The following is a 17394-nucleotide window of genomic DNA, read 5'->3' on the forward strand; positions in this document are numbered from 1 at the left end:
CCCAGGAACCGCGTGATTTGTCTGGTTCCTCACACCTGCGATTCATTAGTCAAGGGAACATAAAAGGCTGTGAAAAAAACTAACTTCTCCGAAATGTAAAAAATTGTGGGGCCTCACTTTATCTTCAGCCTTTTCTTTCTTCACCACTAGACCTTCTGGATCTCAGGATCCAGTGCAAGGTCAGGCTCCTTTGGGTTCTCGTCCCTCTTTTCCTCACCAGAGGGCAGGCAACTTACTCGGGTCCTGAGGCTCTGAGTAAGGTTTCGGGTTGAAGAGATCTATTACTACAGCATTAAGTTTTTCAGGCTTCTGCTACAGAGCTTTTAAACACCCTGTGTGGAGCTGCTGTGACATGGAGTACCTCTCGACTCCATCACCCCATCTGCTAGGTGTGCTCATGTGTTCACGCTCAGTATTCCTGCAAAACTGTGATCGCTGCTGAACTGGGTAATGATATTGATATCGGTACCGCACAGAAACAGACTGCTCGGTTTCTTCAAAACCATTGCATTATTGCAAGTCTCTTCTCTGCAGACTGAGAGATTTCTTGGTTCATATTAGAAAAATATAATCACAAGCAAAAGAGGTGGTGTTTTCTTAAAAAAAAAGACAATAAAGAAAGAAAAAAATAAAGCCAAAACCTCAGCAAACTTTTTTCACAATGAGTTTTAAATTCTGCAGAAAATGAAGAGATAAAATGTATCAGAGCTTATACCTACCAAATCCTCTGACAGCTGCTTTCTCATCCTGCTGCCTGAAAATGAATCAACTTAATTATTTCTGTGGCTATGTACATCCAGACAGCTTAGAGTTGCCTCTTTATCGCTGGCTACAGTAACTGGCCTTGTGTTCTGGAACAGTTAAGAAGATTGAAAACTGAGTGGTTGGTTTTGGTTGTTTTTTTTTTGTTTTAATTCCAGAGTACACAGACTGTAATAGAAGAAATGGTTTGGAATTTTGGAGTCTCCTGTCAGTGTTAGATTGTGCCCGAGTTTAAATTTGCTTGTGTAGGATGGTGTGTTTGGATTAATATTCTAAAGTGATGTGGAGTGGAAGCTTGGTACAGGCTATGACCTAGAGACTGGCATAGTGAATTCACAGACTGCAATATGTGGAGATCTGGGGGATGGACAGGGGACACTACAGCATTAAATTCTCTTCCAAGGACCTTGAATTTTCTCAAGATGACTCTTCCGAGTACTCTGAAAATACAACCATTGATCTAGTTAAGACAGCTTATCCTTTGGAACAGTCTAAAAAAATGGTCTTAAATTACCTGATGCACATGTTAAACATGTAAAGTTTTCATTAAAGGAGTTGACAGGTTGCTTGTAAACTGAAGTAATTTCCTTTCCCTTCAGAATTAGATTTTCTTTATGACCTCCTTTGTCAGTAAGCGCTGCTCATTAAGAATGATTTGGCCATTTCATTCTACAACCTTATTTTTGCCTGCTCTGTGGATTTAACGGAAGGAAATCCCTTCGTGGCTGGCATAATCAAGCTGGATCTCAATCACCAAGTGATGTTTCCACCTTTGTTTTTTACCCTGTATAAACCAAGCTACTGCTTTTCAGGAACATTTAGATAGGAAGGAAATTAGGTATGAAAATTTGACAACCAATTTGCAAATAGATGTCTTTCCTCCAGTTGTCTGTCTGTTGGCTTGTTGATCTGCGAATGGTTACGTAGAAAAGCTAGTGAATGAAGTCTTAAAACTTCTCACATCTCAGAGGCTTCAGGTCTGGTTGTAGAGGGCTGTCTCTGGATATTGTGCAGTCCAGTGGCTGCTCTTCTATCACACACTGCAGTGAGGCAGGGGGATCGTGCCTTGCAGTGCTTACTAATTCTGAGCCAAATGAGGGAAGCACTGAACTAAGCACATCATCATAACGTGGGCTCAGGATTTAGGCCTATGCCTTGTCTGTGCAGACGAAAAGTAGACTGTCAAGATTAATGGCAATCAGTCAGCATAACGTACTGTCACACACAACCCCCCTGAGTTTGTCAACAAGCAGCAATCGGTGTAACATCTGCCCCAGGATACTAGAGGTACAACTTGGTGACTTCTGTGATGGTCTCTGGGTGTGTTCTTGCTGCTGTGCGAGGGTCATTACGTGTGAAAGGGCACGCTTATTCAAGAGAAACGCTGATTTGTGGGGAAATTGTGAGAAAGGTTCATCTCTTGTGTGGCGCTCCACAGATGGGTTTTGTGAAGGTCCAGACCTTCAGGCTGTTCTGGGACAAGTTTCTGAGAAGGTCGGTGGTGTGATTTGGTATAAAGAGTGCGTCTGGTGAGTGGAAGGCTCAGAATTAAATTTCCAGAAGCTTGCAGGCAGTGGTAGGTGTCTGAGATGGCAGCCTGTTTTCTCCAGGCAATGCCAGGGACAAACTTTGCATTGGTATGGTGTAAGTAGAGAGGTTTGTGCTTTCCTTTGTTACAAACTAGCCGCTAAAATGCCGTCAGTGGACGGTTGCTGTAGAGTTTGGCTCTGATAAAGTCCTCTGGCAGACATTGACAACTTCTGTTTTGTCCCCTTGTTGTAGAGCCCAAGTGTTCAGACCTCTGTGCCATCCTGAATGGAGGAGACTTCATTTGCGTAGGCAAAAGTTGTCACGGCAAAAAAGAGAAGGAAGAGTAACAGAGGGGGTAAATGTTGGAAAGGCAAAGGTAGTCAGAATGTGGGACAACAGAGGTGAGGTCAAATAAGCTAAACACAAAGCTGAACTAAACCAGCTAAACGAAAAAAGATGTTATGGTGATATTGACTGTAGAAACGTAGGACACATTGGATGGATACAAGAAATAGGGAATAAGGTCCTATGTGATTAAACAAAAAAAAGTATTCTTTTTTTCCCTACTGTCTTTCTCTTCGTGTCTTCACTGTATTTACCTGTCTTGGTCATAATGCAGAACCCAAGATTCTTTCGCCATTCAAGAAGAGATCATCAGATAAAAAGGACATGATTTAAAGCAAATATGCCTTCTGAAACACTCGTTTCTCAGTAAGAGTAGCAAAGCATAATGTAATTAAAACAGCTATCTACAATGTTTATGTACGGTCACATTGAGTAGAGAACGCTTTTAATTTCATTGTAAGGTCAGACACATGGGGAGGAAGGGTTGATGCTGTCTCTCAGACAGCAGTAATCAGGGGCTGGCAACTCAGCTTTGGAAATTGAACAGATTAGAAGTTCTTGGCAGTGATCCCCCAATGCTCAGGAGACTCGGCGCAATTAGCAGCTTTGACATTTTGGCCAGCTAGTTAAATAGTGTTGGCTATAAGCGTTACAAGGCGAGTGATCACCCTGCCACGTGCTGGGCCTGGAGCACACGCTTCTTGCCTTCTGCCTCTGGAGCGAGTGGAACCTCTAAAGCAAGGAGCTCCTTGATGATGCCCTGTGGATGACTTTGCAGGTCAGAGCAAAGAAGAGGAATTTGCATTGTTTGCCTGTTAACCACAACAGTGAGCTCCAGAGAAGGGAGGCAAGGGTTGATACGGGATTTTGTGACTAACGTAAATGACGGCACCCTAAGTCTGTGGAACTTGAACCTCCTTTGCCTTGTTTAGCCAAGAATGAGTGCTGCTTCGTGGGGGTGGTTGAGACATCAGACTGAAAAGAAGATCCACATACATGCAACTCCTGAAAATACAGTATTTATTTATTTTTCCATTTATTTTATGGGGAAAACTCGTAGAGGCAGTTTCCCCAGTGTGAGTGCCTGAATTTAAGAAGCTATATCTATATGTAAGCAACAAAAACCCAGATCTGTACAGATACTTGAATGAATGCATGAAACTGGAACTGCACACATGCGTAAGTGATTGCAGGACTGTATTTGCTTGCAAATCTGATTTAGTGCTGAAAAGTCAAGGTGATATGGTAGTGATAGTTAATATAGCAGTATAGTATGGTTAGTTTAGCATTTATACTACACCTGTCTGTTTGAAATGGCAGTAGTTTGTTGCTTTCTAATGGCAAGGGAATTTGGTTGCGAGTGGCAGTAGGGCTTACATGTTTGAATTCAGGTAAGCTACCTGGTTTTGCGTGCTTCTCTTGCATGATACTGCAGAAATGACAACTGCAGGCTGACTGTAAAACCACATGGGACAAAGTAGCCTGACACAACTTCTCGGCAGACCTAAGAAAGCAGAAGTAAAGCCAGTAGCTGAACATCACGTTCTCTGTGGGGGTGAAAAGTTAAGCTCAGTTAGCTGGGAGCCTGGGCCAGTAGTGTTAAGAGGTACCAATAGCTGAATATGTTTTCAATAGGCAAAGTTAGTTTCCAGTCTCTCCTCTCTTCTCTATTCCTGGTAGTTAATAATAATTAGTCCTAATTAATAATATATACATGTATAATATATAAATTAAAATTAATTAGCAGCAGTAAGTAGTCATTGTCAAGAAGGCAGAAGGAGGAAGACAGAAGGTATTTTTAAACATCCAACTTGTCGCTGGCATTTTCTGCTTCGTTTTTTCCCACTATTCCTTTGAGGACATTTCTTTCATTACACTTCTCCTTTTAGGTATTAAACCAAGACCCAGTGAAATCAGTAGGAGTATGCCACTCGCCTTGCTGGGCACAATCCATTAACGTTCAGGTTTTAAGGTTGTTTGGCCTTCCAGTTTGTCGTTTCCAAGGTGTGACAGCATGTTTCTGACTTGGACTGGTGTGATCTAGTGAGTACACTCTGAATGCAGTCAAGGAGGCGTTAATCCCTCTAAGGAGTCGAATGGCAGTCAGGAGTTCATCCTTCAGACGGGGAAGTAGCTGATTCCCACTGGCAGACCAGCTGAGTAACTCTTCAGAGGGATTTAGCTGCACATGGCCACCATCTAGAACAAAATAATATGAAATTATTTTGAATATGAAATAAAGAGTATGCAGGTGCAGAGTACAGAATTCAGTTTTGCTTTTTACCATCAAACTAAGTTTTAGAAGGCTTCCTCAAATACATAGCAAAGTACCTGTTAGATTTGTAGGAGTGGGTAGAGCAGAGCTCAGCTTTGCTGGGCCAAGTTTGCATGATTTACCCAGAGTAGGATCTTAAATGCATGGATGCATGCAGAGCAAGCCCCCAGCCAAGTGGGTGCGGGTAGACTGCCTCGTTCAGGGGGTGCAAATGTAAGTGCAAAGGCATTTGTTGCCCACCTGACCCAATGCTTCTGGAAGGAGCATCTTGCTCCTCTTGAAGTAGATCTCTGGGATGAACGTGGTCCCTGTAGCAAGGAAGGAGCTTATCTTCAGTTCTTTAATTGCTTAGTTTCATCTGCTGGACACAGCTAAAATAAGTGCTTAGATCACATCTGAGAAAGAAGTTATATCTCAGGAAGCAAAAATAGAAAACATAGTGTAGGCAATGAGTTAGAAGACTGAAGCAACACATGGGAAGCAATGAAATATTAATGTGAAAAGAGAAATTTTCAGAATGATTGGGGAACCTCTGTGGGGCTGAGCTTCTGTTTTAAGATACATGGTAAAGATGAAAGAATAAAAGAAAATTAACAATGCAGAAAAAGCTTTTGCCCTCTATTTCTGTAGTTGTTAATTTCTGTAACACCCTCTTGGATACCAGGGTTGTGTTACCGTTTCCTACTGTTTTTTAGCTGTTGGATTTGGGTGGGATGGGCTTTTCTAAGTCTGATAAATTGTTTTTTCAGCTAACTTAAGCACAGCATCAGATAAATATTTCAAAGTGTGTGATTTGCACCAGCACCAAGGAAAAGAGTCTAGGATTGTGGAGAAGCAGTAATCTATGATATGTATTTATTTGAACTAGAGCCAAGCAATTCCCCTTAGTTAACTGTGTCTCAGCAGTTTTCCCTGATAAGATAATTAATATGCAGATAGATGGCTGTTGCCCAGCCATCCTTCGTTCTCATTTTTTGGTTTGCATTGTATATGGCATTGCTTCAAAAGCAATCCTGTAATATCCTTGGCAAAATTATCTATCTCTCTCCCCCGCCCTGACTAATGGTCTCTTTTAACAAGTTCCTTTCCTTCACTGTGTATGGCCACAATGTGCCTACAGCCTAAGGCTCTCACAGAATCACAAAGGGGTTGAGGATGGAAGGGACCTCTGGAGGTCATCTCGTCCAGCCTCCCTGCTCAAGCAGTGCCACCAAGAGCCAGCTACCTAGGACCGTGCTCAGATGGCTTTTGAGTATCTCCAAGAGTGGAGACTCCACAACCTCCCTGGGCAACCTGTGCCAGTGCTTGGTCACCTCACAGTGACAGTGTTTCGTGATGTTCAGAGGGAGCCTCCTGTGTGTGCCCATCACCTCTGGGCATAAGGAATAAAGGGAAGGAATGGGCCACTGTAGCAGCCATGTTAGCAGCTTTGTGCTGATCAGGAGAGCAGCTCTAAGACCCAGCAGGAAAGCTGTAAGACCTTAAAAACTCTCCACAGTCTTTCTTGTGGGCATTGAAACTGGCCCCTGGGGCTTGTGCACTTCACCTGGGTTGAGCTGGCAGAAGTCAGGATGCGCATCTGCTCTGTCAGTCGGCTCCTGAGGACTTCAGAGCCTTTTTTTCTGTTAAGTCTGGTGGTATATGTGTGCCTGTCCCCCCGGCATTACAGGAGCATCATCTCAACTCAGAATGCAGAGGAGCCACACTGCTGCTGCCATGGGCACACAAACCACGGACAGAGCAGGACTTAAAATCCTGTAACCAGCAATTGTAATTTAGCTGTCTAGTGAGACAGCCAAGTTATAAATGACATGCTTGCCACCCCCCCCCAAAAACCCCAAAATTTCTTGTTACAGAGCAGGTGAGATCTTGCTGTAAGATGTGATGCCCTGTCAGAATTTGTCTTATTTTCTGGTTATGCTACTGAAAAATTGTCTTGAGACCACATAGTACTAATCATCTTCTATACCTAGAAACCTTACTGCGATCCAGAATAAGATTTGAAACAAAAACACGAAAAGTGTTAACACAGGTTTTCTTTTCCTTTCCTTGTCAACCACAGGTAATGCAGGTAGTGAAAGAACAGATAATGAGAGCGCTCACTACCAAGCCTAGCTCTCTGGATCAGTTCAAGAGCAAACTTCAGAATCTCAGTTACACAGAAATACTGAAAATACGCCAGTCCGAAAGAATGAACCAGGAAGATTTCCAGTCTCGTCCAATTCTGTAAGTACTGTCTCTTTCCACTCGTTTTTGCATGCAAATGACATTTGTGAGTTTTTCTGGGGGAACCCAAGGAGGAAAGCTGTCCAGGGAGCCATGCTCAAAGCAGTAATGTGGCATCTGCTTGAAGTGGAGTGTGTTTTCTTCTGCTGGGAATCCTAACTTTTTATTTGAGTTCAGTCAAACCAGATTCAACAAATCCCTACAGGGTTTGATGTGGCTTATTTGTATGAAACAACGCTTTAACATTTCCTAGTGTTGCATGACTGTGAGGCTGGGTTTGGTGTTGGTAGCACTGGCTTAAAAAAAAAACAAAACAACAAACAAACAAAAAAAAACCCAAAGAAAAAAAAAAAACATGACCAAAAACCACTGCAACTTTGTCTTCTGTCCAAGGGTCTTTAAAAATTCCAAATGTCAGTTTTCCAAGAGAGACGGGGAGAAGCCCAGAATATGAACCAATACACACTGGCTCCACAAAAGAGTGGTGTTGTATATGACTGTCTTTGTTTACGGTATTATCTTTGGTGTTAATGACAAACAGTTACTTATTTGTAAATTATAACATTCTGTCAGCTAGCCAGTGGGATTCTTATTTTCCTTGTTGTTTACTGCGAAGTATCAAATGCTAATATTGCCACCATAGCTCAGAATACCCTTTGTTCTTTTATATGAAAAATGGAGGCCGTGCTTGGCTCTGGACCAAGTCTGGGCTTGTGGCTGAACTGGTGGCACAGGACAGATACAGACCCCATGGTGCACAGATGATGTGCTGAGAATAGCAGGAACCTTTTGAGATCAGCAGAGAAATGGTGAGGACTCCAAAAGCATCAGCTGAAATGTCATGAAATCCTGACCATGTTACAAGTGGAATGGCTGATGATTTTCGAAATCTCCTTTCCAAGGTAAAGGTACAGAGAAGGGTTTGGACCAGAGCATTTCAGGATTCAGAAATGGAATGTTTTTTTTTATTTATTTCTAAAGGATACAGGTGTCTTAAGTACAAGCTCTGGGGACCCATTCGTCCAGGGGCAGCAGGGCAGCAGCAGAAGCATCATACATTATTTTAATCATACCAATGTGGATCAAAGGGGGAATGCTTCTTTTATGTTTTCAGTGTATAGGAAGATAGGATCTAATGCCCAATTAGAGCTGATGTCACTCATAGTAATGCATCAATTAAAAAGCTACAAATGGTTCCAGTCAGTTTTGCATCATTACACTATTGGAGATCTCCTGCAAATCCCCTGCAACGTTTAGTGGTTCAGAGCTGCTCAGTACTTGCTAAGCTTGTCACCAAAGCTTCTCATTTTCCGGGCTTTCCCTATGAGTCAACTGTTTAAATATGACGCAGGTCAACTATTTATATTCTTCTGCACCATCACCTAGCCTCATGAAACTTGCCAGTGCCCTCTGCAAGCTGTTTTATTTCCAGTGTCACTCTGGCTAGTTGCTGCCACAGTGCGGAGTCTCCTTCCCTGTCATGGAGTGAGTGAAACAGCCAACACAATAGTTAAAAGCAACTGAAGTGTTACCACAGACTCATTTCAGATTCAGGACAAAGGCTAAGCCTAAAGGCTATAAAGGCTAAGTAAATCGATAAGGTGTTTAAGCCATCACAAGTGCTTTTGCAGAGATTTAACTCTATGCATTTGCATTTTGATTGCATCCATGATCACTTATTCTTGACTGTGAAAAGAAACGGGTCCTTTCATTTTCCCCTTTGATTTGATTCCCCGTACTGAACTCTCTCAAATTGCATAGATGGCACAATTGATAGACGTACAGAATCATGGCCTCATTGTAGGGAAAAAGACTGCAAGTGAAGAGAGCAATTGTGGCTGCGCTGTATATTTTAAAGCCTTGCAGATATGCTAAAAGAGATTGTGCACAACGGTGAATGTAAAGTCAGCAGGCGTTGTTCAATTCTGTGTGAGAATATGGCAATCAGATGATGGTTTTTCCCACCTTGAACATGATTGAAGCCTTTCTTCTGCTGTTCATTGTATGAAGCACTGAACTTTTAAGTTTTGAAGCTGCTGGATGAGAGAAGTTTCTGTTAAGCTGCATTTGAATGTAATCTGGAAAGTGTTGTCTTAGATCCTCATAGCTACAGCAACCTTGTTTTGCAAGGATTACTTGTTTCTTTTATACGAGCAGTGTTGTATCATGTGAGTTGAAGTTTTTTCAATTTTTACTTTTGATTAGGGAAAACAAAGTCTTTCAGAACAGAATCTATTCAAGATTCTGGGACCGTTATTGATCGTCCAAACTGCTATTCCACAAAGAAATTATAAAGTATCACTGGTGCATTTTGAATGGCTGGGGAAGGAGGTGTGTAGGAATCCTGTGGGCTTGTAGAGGAGCAAAGATCTCTGACACGTTAAATGGCAAGAGATGCATTAATACTTGATAAAGATCTGACATCTAAGTGGTGGCTTGCTGGTGAAAGGAGAGTTAATGCCAGCTAGGGAACCATTGCTGAGTAACATGTACGTGAAAATCAGCAACATACAGGAAAATAGAGGGAAGGATGTGGATGCTTTTTATCTTACAGATTTCTCTGCAATGTTAGAAAGAGTCACTACTGCCTGTTGCAAATGCGTGGAAGACATAGCTACAAGCCAGAAAGATAAAAGGACAAAACACATGAAAGCAGTTCTGGGATTACTCTTCTGTTGTGTTGTAATGCTTTAAATGTCTGTAATATGCCCCATCCTGGAAGGAAAAAAGCTAGCAAGAAGAAGTCTTAATTATAAGCTGGAAAGGCAAAAGCTGGGGATGGATATAACTGGTGCTGAAGAACTAGTGTCATTTGAGTAATCTAAAAAGAATTTCTAATGATTTTCAAATTTGCTGACAATTCAAGTCTGTTATTTTAAAAACAAGTGTCCGATGTCAGTATTGCCTATGGTGCTGAGACCAGTGAGATCAGAAAATTAGTGATCATATATATTACTGCGTGGTTCCCTCCTCCTGTCTCAGCAGGCCGCTAACTTTTGCCGTTCTTACATGACAGGAACACAGTAGGAGACTAACAGCAATTTTTAAAGCCCCTGTCTCCTTAGACTTTCTGAGTTTGTTCTCTCTCTTTGCAAGTCACAAACTGTTAAGCCAGTGTTATCTGAAGGACAATACATACAATTCTTACAAAACATATTTGCATTTATGATCTTCCTTTAGCTCGTTGTTCCTGTTTGATTTTAAAATTAGGCAGCTGGACCTGTTTCTTATACAGATTTTTTTTTTTTTTCTAATCCTTTGGTCTTTAAACACTGACCCTGACGAACAGAACTCCCTTGCCTTCATAAGGCTTTCTGAAGGTAATATATTCAAAGTAGTGCATCTTTTTTTTCAACTATGTGCCGTGGTTTGATTGTTCTGCCCCATTTCTGTCACCTTGAAGTGATGGAACAGAAACCTTGACAGTTAGGAGCACTAAGTGGCAGGATCACCTTGTAAAAATGTATCTGGAGCCACGGTGTCTAAAAAATAGCTGAGAACCATACCAGTCAGAGTAACCACGTGTTGGCTTGAGCTGCTGAGGACAGTAAGTGCAGATGACCAATGGCAAGGGATGGATAGACTTATGGGGTATCACGAAAGTCCAAAGTCACTGAAGACTGTTTCTCCATGAAGTAACGAGTTGTCTCCAGAACATCTGTGTGTTGGCCTGGGGACTGTAAAACAGAAGGGAGTACTACCTCTGAGCTTCATGGTTGTGAGAGTAAGCACATGCACATAGAATCATTTAAGTTGGAAAAGACCCTTAAGATCATTAAGTCCAACTGTAAACCCAACACTGGCAAGTCCAACGCTAAACCATGTCCCTAAGTGCCACCTCTAATTTGTGGAGGGACTCCAGCACATCATTAAAGAGACAGAAGGTGTCCCTTCTCTCCTATGGCGCTTCTTCCTATGGAAAGTCTGCCTTAGACAGCAAAGTACTCCAGAGAGGATTACCTGTTTATTTTAGGACTGGTTAAAAATCCTTCTCTTCCTCTGAATTGTAAAGGGCGGATGGGGCTTTAAAGGACAGAAGAGGGGATACTATGAGCAAACAGACGTTAATGTGCTGCATGACACCTTCATTTTTGTCTTTTCAGTAGTGTCTTACAACTATGATGTTCATAGAATCATTTAGGTTAGAAAACACCTGTAAGATCAGCAGGTCCAACTGTTAATCCAGGACTGCCAAGTCCACCACTAAATTATGTCCCTAAGCATGGCATCTATGTATTTTGTAAATGCCTCCAGGGATGACGCTTCCACCCCCTCCCTGGGCAGCCTGTTCCAGTGCTGGACCACCCTTTCTGTGAGGAAATGTTTCCTAACATCCAGTCTCAGCCTCCCCTGGCACAACCTGAGGCCTTTTCCTCTTGTCCTTCCCTTGTTACCTGGGAGCAGAGACCAAAACAACACCCCCCTCCCCCCCCCGTTGCCCGTCTCTGGACACGCTGCAGCACCTCAACGTCCTTCGTGTAGCGAGGGGCCCAAAACTGAACACAGTATGAGGTGTGGCCTCACCCGTGCTGAGTACAGGGGGAAGATCACTGCCCTGGTCCTGCTGGCCACACTGTTTCTGGTACAAGCCAGGATGCTGTTGGCCTTCTTGGCCACCTGGGCACACTGCTGGCCCATGTTCAGCCAGCCATCAACCTTGCTGAACCTCAGCCCATCGGTCCGGCCTGTCCAGATCCCTCTGCAGAGCCTCCTGCCCTCCAGCAGATCAACAACCCCCCCCAGCCTGGTGTCATCTGCAAACTGATGAGGGTGCGCTCAATCCCCTCGTACAGATTATTGATAAAGATACTGAAGAGAATTTACCCCAAACCTTTAACACCTATTGAATGATAACCATCCAATTTCTGAATGAAATTACCTAAATATCAAACTGGTGTTTATACTAGTCTTGACTGTTTGAAGTCAGTTCAGTTGCAGATTTTGCCTGCGGTCTGGGCTAAGCAATCACGCTGTGTTTTAACACTGCTCTCCTTAGCCCCTGCTCCCAGGATTTGCCTGGGAAGGGGAGGGTCATCAGTTCAGTAAAAGCAAAACATTTATTCAAGCACAAAATTCTTTTAATCACAGTATTTAACCATTTGGCATATTCAAATCTTGGTTCCCAATGAGAAAACAGCAGTGCTTGAAAATTATCCTAAAGCACTAATAATACATTTCCAAAAGGTGGCCTGTTTCTATAGTTACAATGCTTCTTTGGTTTTTGACCAGCTAGATTTTCACTGCCTGAAAATATATGCGATGGGTTATGCATCAAGAACTCCAACCGTTTTGTTAAAACCTGAGGGAAAGATGGTATTTTTGTTTCAAGGCCTGATCTTCCTAGCAGAGGACTTCCAGTGGTTCCAGTGCAGGTCTGGCAGATCAAAGGTATAGAATCCAAATGAATGTGGAAATCGACAGAGATAGGGCTCCCTAAGTTTTCAAGGAGAGAGAAAATTTTTGTGGTCTCTGTGGGATACCACAGCTTTGCTTCCTTTTGATGACGATTGCTGGAACATACTGCCAGACATAATGATTTTTGATATTACCTAATTTTCACAGCAATGCAAAATTATGGTTCTGACACGCTTCATATTTTATAAATCCTCTACAAATTCAGTTATTTTTTAATCTTGCTAGGCTTGCTGTTGAGTTGATGTTTAAACCTGTCTTTTATGTATTCTTAATGAATCTAGGTGAGGATGTAACTGATGAATTCAGGCATATGTGAATCCATGTGATGGTGTATGAAATCAAAATTTAAATGTTACGTGCATACATTTTCTGCCTAGTTCTTGACACGTTGAACTCTTGATAAAGTAGGATGTAGAAAATGCATTTTCTGAAGGTTATAGAATATTATTTCTAAACACACTGTGGGTTCCTGCACTCCTGTGCAAGGGTAAAGTTTGGTCCTTGAGCAATCCCTAGCCATGACTTAGTTTTCCACAAAATTTTGATAATAATGAATTAATTGAATGGTGTGGAATTAAGAACAAGCATATAGCACCGGTCATGATTTTAGTTCATTGGCGTTGCTCACTGTTTCTTATCGTTGTTTTAAAATGTGGTTTAGCCTTCCTCCTTTTGTCCTAAATAATTGTGCTAGTAAACTACACCAGCAGAGGACTGTGCAACAAAAGGTGACAGACCCTCAAATAAGCTTCACAGTGCTCCTATGGTGAAAGACCATTATTAGCCACAGAAAAAATTTGTTGATTCATTATAGTAAGCGTTATTTTTAGATGAGTGAAGTCAGAAACAAGTGAGCGACTTGCCTGAGTCATACACTTACGTCATAGCAGGGAGATGTCTACAACAGAGATATCCTGGCTCTCATTCTTTGTTATAAGAAAAAGGTTTTTTTCTGGAGCACACTTGATTCTGACCTGGGCCTGCCTGTGCCTGTTGTCCCCTTCAAACTCCCTGCAGAAACATCTTGTGAGACTCTGTCTCAGAGGAAGGAGGATGGTCTTTGACTAAATTTGACAAGTGCCTACTTTCTGTCTTCCCAAGGGAACTAAAAGAGAAGATTCAGCCTGAGATCTTAGAACTGATCAAGCAGCAACGTCTCAATCGACTTGTGGAGGGCACCTGCTTTAGGAAACTCAACAGTCGGCGTCGACAAGGTACAGCTCAGGCTGCCTAGTCTGGCTTTTTGTTGTCACTTTTGTCTGAAAGTTGAGACGAGCAATACTAGTTTTACTGGCAAGGTCCTTGGTTGTAGTGCCTGACTGTTTTTACTAGGGGGGCATCTGAAAGCGGATTTCCTAGTTACACTTGCAGGCTTTCCTGTGTTTTCCTGGAACTGGTTTTGGCTTCATCACACAGATCATCTGGAACAAGCCCAGCATTTGACAAAAGTCTCAAGCAGCAGTCTTGCACTCTGAACTGAGTATTTTGATTTCTGCCTGGATGTCCAGGCTTCTTGTTTATCTCAGAACAAAATCTCTGCCTCTGCAGGAATAGCCCATGAAACCTGGTGTAGCCAGAATTTGAATCTGTCAGACTTGGAGCAGCTTTATATATGTGATGAACTCATCCTGCACCCCTCCCTCTAGTACTGCCTGTCCTTGGGTTTTGTCTTATATTACCATATACATTAAATATATTATGGTGTTTAAATATACTTTTAAAAAGCACTTAGATCAATTTGTAATTTGTGTACCTTCAGATGAATACTTGATTGACATGAGAAGATTATTTTCCAAATCCTATGAGTCATTGCTCAGTGCTAGATTTGCAGCTCATTTTGTACAGTCAAACTCTCTATGGCTCTTCTCCCCTCAGAGAGGCAGGCTTCTTTATCTGGACGAAATAACAGGGACATAGTGTAAATTCAGCAGATTAATTAGACGTTGTTTCTAAAAGTCTCCCTTTAAAACCCTCATTTTGTGAAGGTTTTAAAGGGATTTCCATTTGCTTTCTGCTGTAGGTACAATACAAATCAGAAAGTTACAAAAGCTAAGAGTAAGAACTGTCACAGATAGGTATTTGAGACTTTCCCATCAATTGGGGAAAACTGCTTTCATCACAGAGAGAAGTATCCCTGCAATGCCTCCTTCCTTAGAAACAAGGAAGCGATTTTCCTTAATGTAGGGAGGTTATTTTGGAAAATGTCAAAGCCTTTATGAAAGGGTTGAGTTGCAGAAAAAAATGTACTGCAGCTTTATAGCTGTCAAGCTTAACTCTGTCAAGCCTATGAACACCTATGAAGCCCACTGCACAGAGTTTAGGGAAAGAGCATTAATATTCCAGTGTGACTTTCTATAAAGATTTTATAGTGAGGCACACGATATGTTTTTTTTTCCCTTCAGCAGCGTATTCGTGGAGTGAAAGTAGCTAAAGTAGTCATAGTTTGGTTTGGCTATCAGTAGTGAGGGTTGTTTATTTTATTCCTCTCAGAGCCTTAATCCTAAATGACTGAAATTCTAGGGAAGGAGCAGGGTTTGTGGCAAATGTTCTTCTTTTAGCAGATCTCCAAGAGGAAGGTAGACTGTTTATTTTATCTTCAGCTGTTGTTAGTTCATGATTTACAAGATCAGAAGCCTTAGGGGGCATGAGTTGGTTCAACTTATATGTGTGGAGTTGAAGTTAAATATATATATATGTTTAGAAAAAAAAAAATCAGCATAATCTTCTGGTCCAGAGTTGAGCAGGTTGCTATGTATCATGCCATGGAGTGAATTGTGTAGGCCACCAGATTAATTGCTTTGATGTCACATTTATACAGGGCCAAAAAAGTTCACAGTTCTTTGGAAACAAATAAAACATGTGGCCATGCCTCAAAGGACTTGATTTTCTCTGAAATACATTGGGTTTTGTCAGATACAAGCCCATATAGAATGGCATGTTTCCACATGCCCTTAAGAGTTGTGTGTGGCTTATGTTAGACTCCCTCTATTCCCTTAAACAGAACTGTAGATTTTTCCCCTGGGAAGGAAGGAGAAGACACAACCATTACCGAAGATAATGATCCGTAAGGCCACCAGGACTAAATTAAGTACAATCTAACAGTGTGATCTAATGAGGAACCAAAGTATGGGTTGTAAACACAAGCATATTTGATATATAAGCCGTTCAGCTGGGGTCCTTTTTTAGGTATGTACAGTGCCTGGCACAGTCTAACTAGCAAATAGTGGCAGCTGGCACAAAGCAGAAGCAGCTCTCTCGAAATCAGCCTTTGTCCTTCAGGGTCTCCGGTACCCCAAACAGGGCAAGCTGTAAAACCGGGGCTGTCCTGATGTCAAGAACTAGAAGATGAAGTAAAGCGAACGGAGGCCAGAGGCTGAGCTTAGCGATACTAAACATCGGGATAGTCAGCCTTTCAGATGATTCCTCTGAATGTCCTGATAAAAATAGTACAAGTCCCAGATTCCCGAGTGTGTCTTCTGTTAGCCTTATCGCACCTTCCCATCTGCTGTCCCCCACCCCACCTCTGTGTACGTGCCCTGTGCTACGGGGGGGTTCAGGAGCCCTGCCACCTGCCTGCTGCTCCAACTGAATTCACTTGCCGTGGAGCATTGCAAAGGGTCGTGGTCCGTCCAGGTCGATTAGGAGCTGAAAGAGAAATGGGGGGTGCTGTGGTGCATCACGATCTGCTTGTTATGTGGCAACCAACTTGTAAAAGATCAGGTAGGTGTTATACTTCAGTATGTATACTGCTTCTTTTACCTTTCCTATGATCTTTTTCCCCTGAGACAATTCTGGAACAAATATCACAAATATTCGGATTGTGCAAGAGGAACCTGTACCTGCCCTACACAGGAGAAGCTGAAAGCATTAAATTGCCAATTTAAAAAACAATTAGTATGCATTACCCCATGATAAAGACTCCAGAGCAAACTTCTGTTAAGACTGTTGTTTGAACATGTGGTAGGACACACATGGTTAGTCACAGTAAGTTGAAAAAATTGACTTACAAAAAAATGAGCAGGGAGTTTACAGCCTCTTACGGCCTTTTGAGGAGAGGTGAAGCACTTTCATATATACTTGGCACTGGAAAGCCTCCAATCCAACAGATGATTCGCTGGGGAGATGCTGCAGATTAAGCTGTGAGGTATCTGGGCTCAGATCTCTGCCTTTTGTGTTTCAGCACAGGATTATCGTATCGGCAGGATCTCTCTGTAGATGAAATTCAGAAATACCGTTGTTGTCCCAGCAGGATCCTTAGCACTTCCAAGGAATACATGGCCTTTCCCTTGCAAGGTTGCATAGGAGAACTGCAGTACTAACTACTCCTGTTTTATTAAGTATTCTTAATCGGTTGGAAATGAAGCAGTAAAATCTAGCCTGCCCTTCTGGTCATTGTTCGCCAGCAGATCATGAAGCTTTGCAAATCCCCACTTTGTTCCTTGATTGTGGACATCAGCTGAAAGATAGACCTCTTCAGCTTTCTCCACCCCTAATTCCTAAAAGAAAGGGGAGAAGACTAAAGCGAAAGCCTGCAAAGCATTTTACAGCCCCAGAGTTATTATTTCCAGTAGAGCTAAGTAGGAGATAAAGGCATTTTATTGAGAATAATAGATACTTCTGATGCTGTCATCCAGTACTTTTGTAGTTATGTTGCTGGGTACACTCTTAGAAATAAATTCCCCTTTTAGCTTTATAAAGATTATAGAGAAATTGCATGTTTTTGAAGTGGTTTTTCAGCCAAAGAAATTGCACAGCAATTTTTGGAAGGGAAGGAAAGCCTGGTGATACACACCATTAAATTAAAAACACAAGACAGCATGGAAGTAACCTGGAAAGAGAAG

At 42.1% G+C, this 17394-nt stretch overlaps 1 protein-coding gene across 5 annotated transcripts in view; it reads left to right on the forward strand.

Moving 5' to 3' along the window:
- The window catches only part of ELMO1 (engulfment and cell motility 1), a 310364-nt gene that overhangs the window by 273328 nt on the left and 19642 nt on the right, over positions 1–17394 (forward strand). For all 5 annotated transcript variants that reach the window (XM_040591563.1, XM_040591561.1, XM_040591564.1 and 2 more), the window contains 2 exons: positions 6975–7138; positions 13655–13767. In XM_040591563.1, the coding sequence (XP_040447497.1) occupies positions 6975–7138; positions 13655–13767 (277 nt within the window). The remainder of the gene's footprint in view (positions 1–6974; positions 7139–13654; positions 13768–17394) is intronic.

The sequence above is a fragment of the Falco naumanni genome, chromosome 4 (genome assembly GCF_017639655.2).
Source record: "Falco naumanni isolate bFalNau1 chromosome 4, bFalNau1.pat, whole genome shotgun sequence".
NCBI classification, from domain to species: domain Eukaryota; kingdom Metazoa; phylum Chordata; class Aves; order Falconiformes; family Falconidae; genus Falco; species Falco naumanni.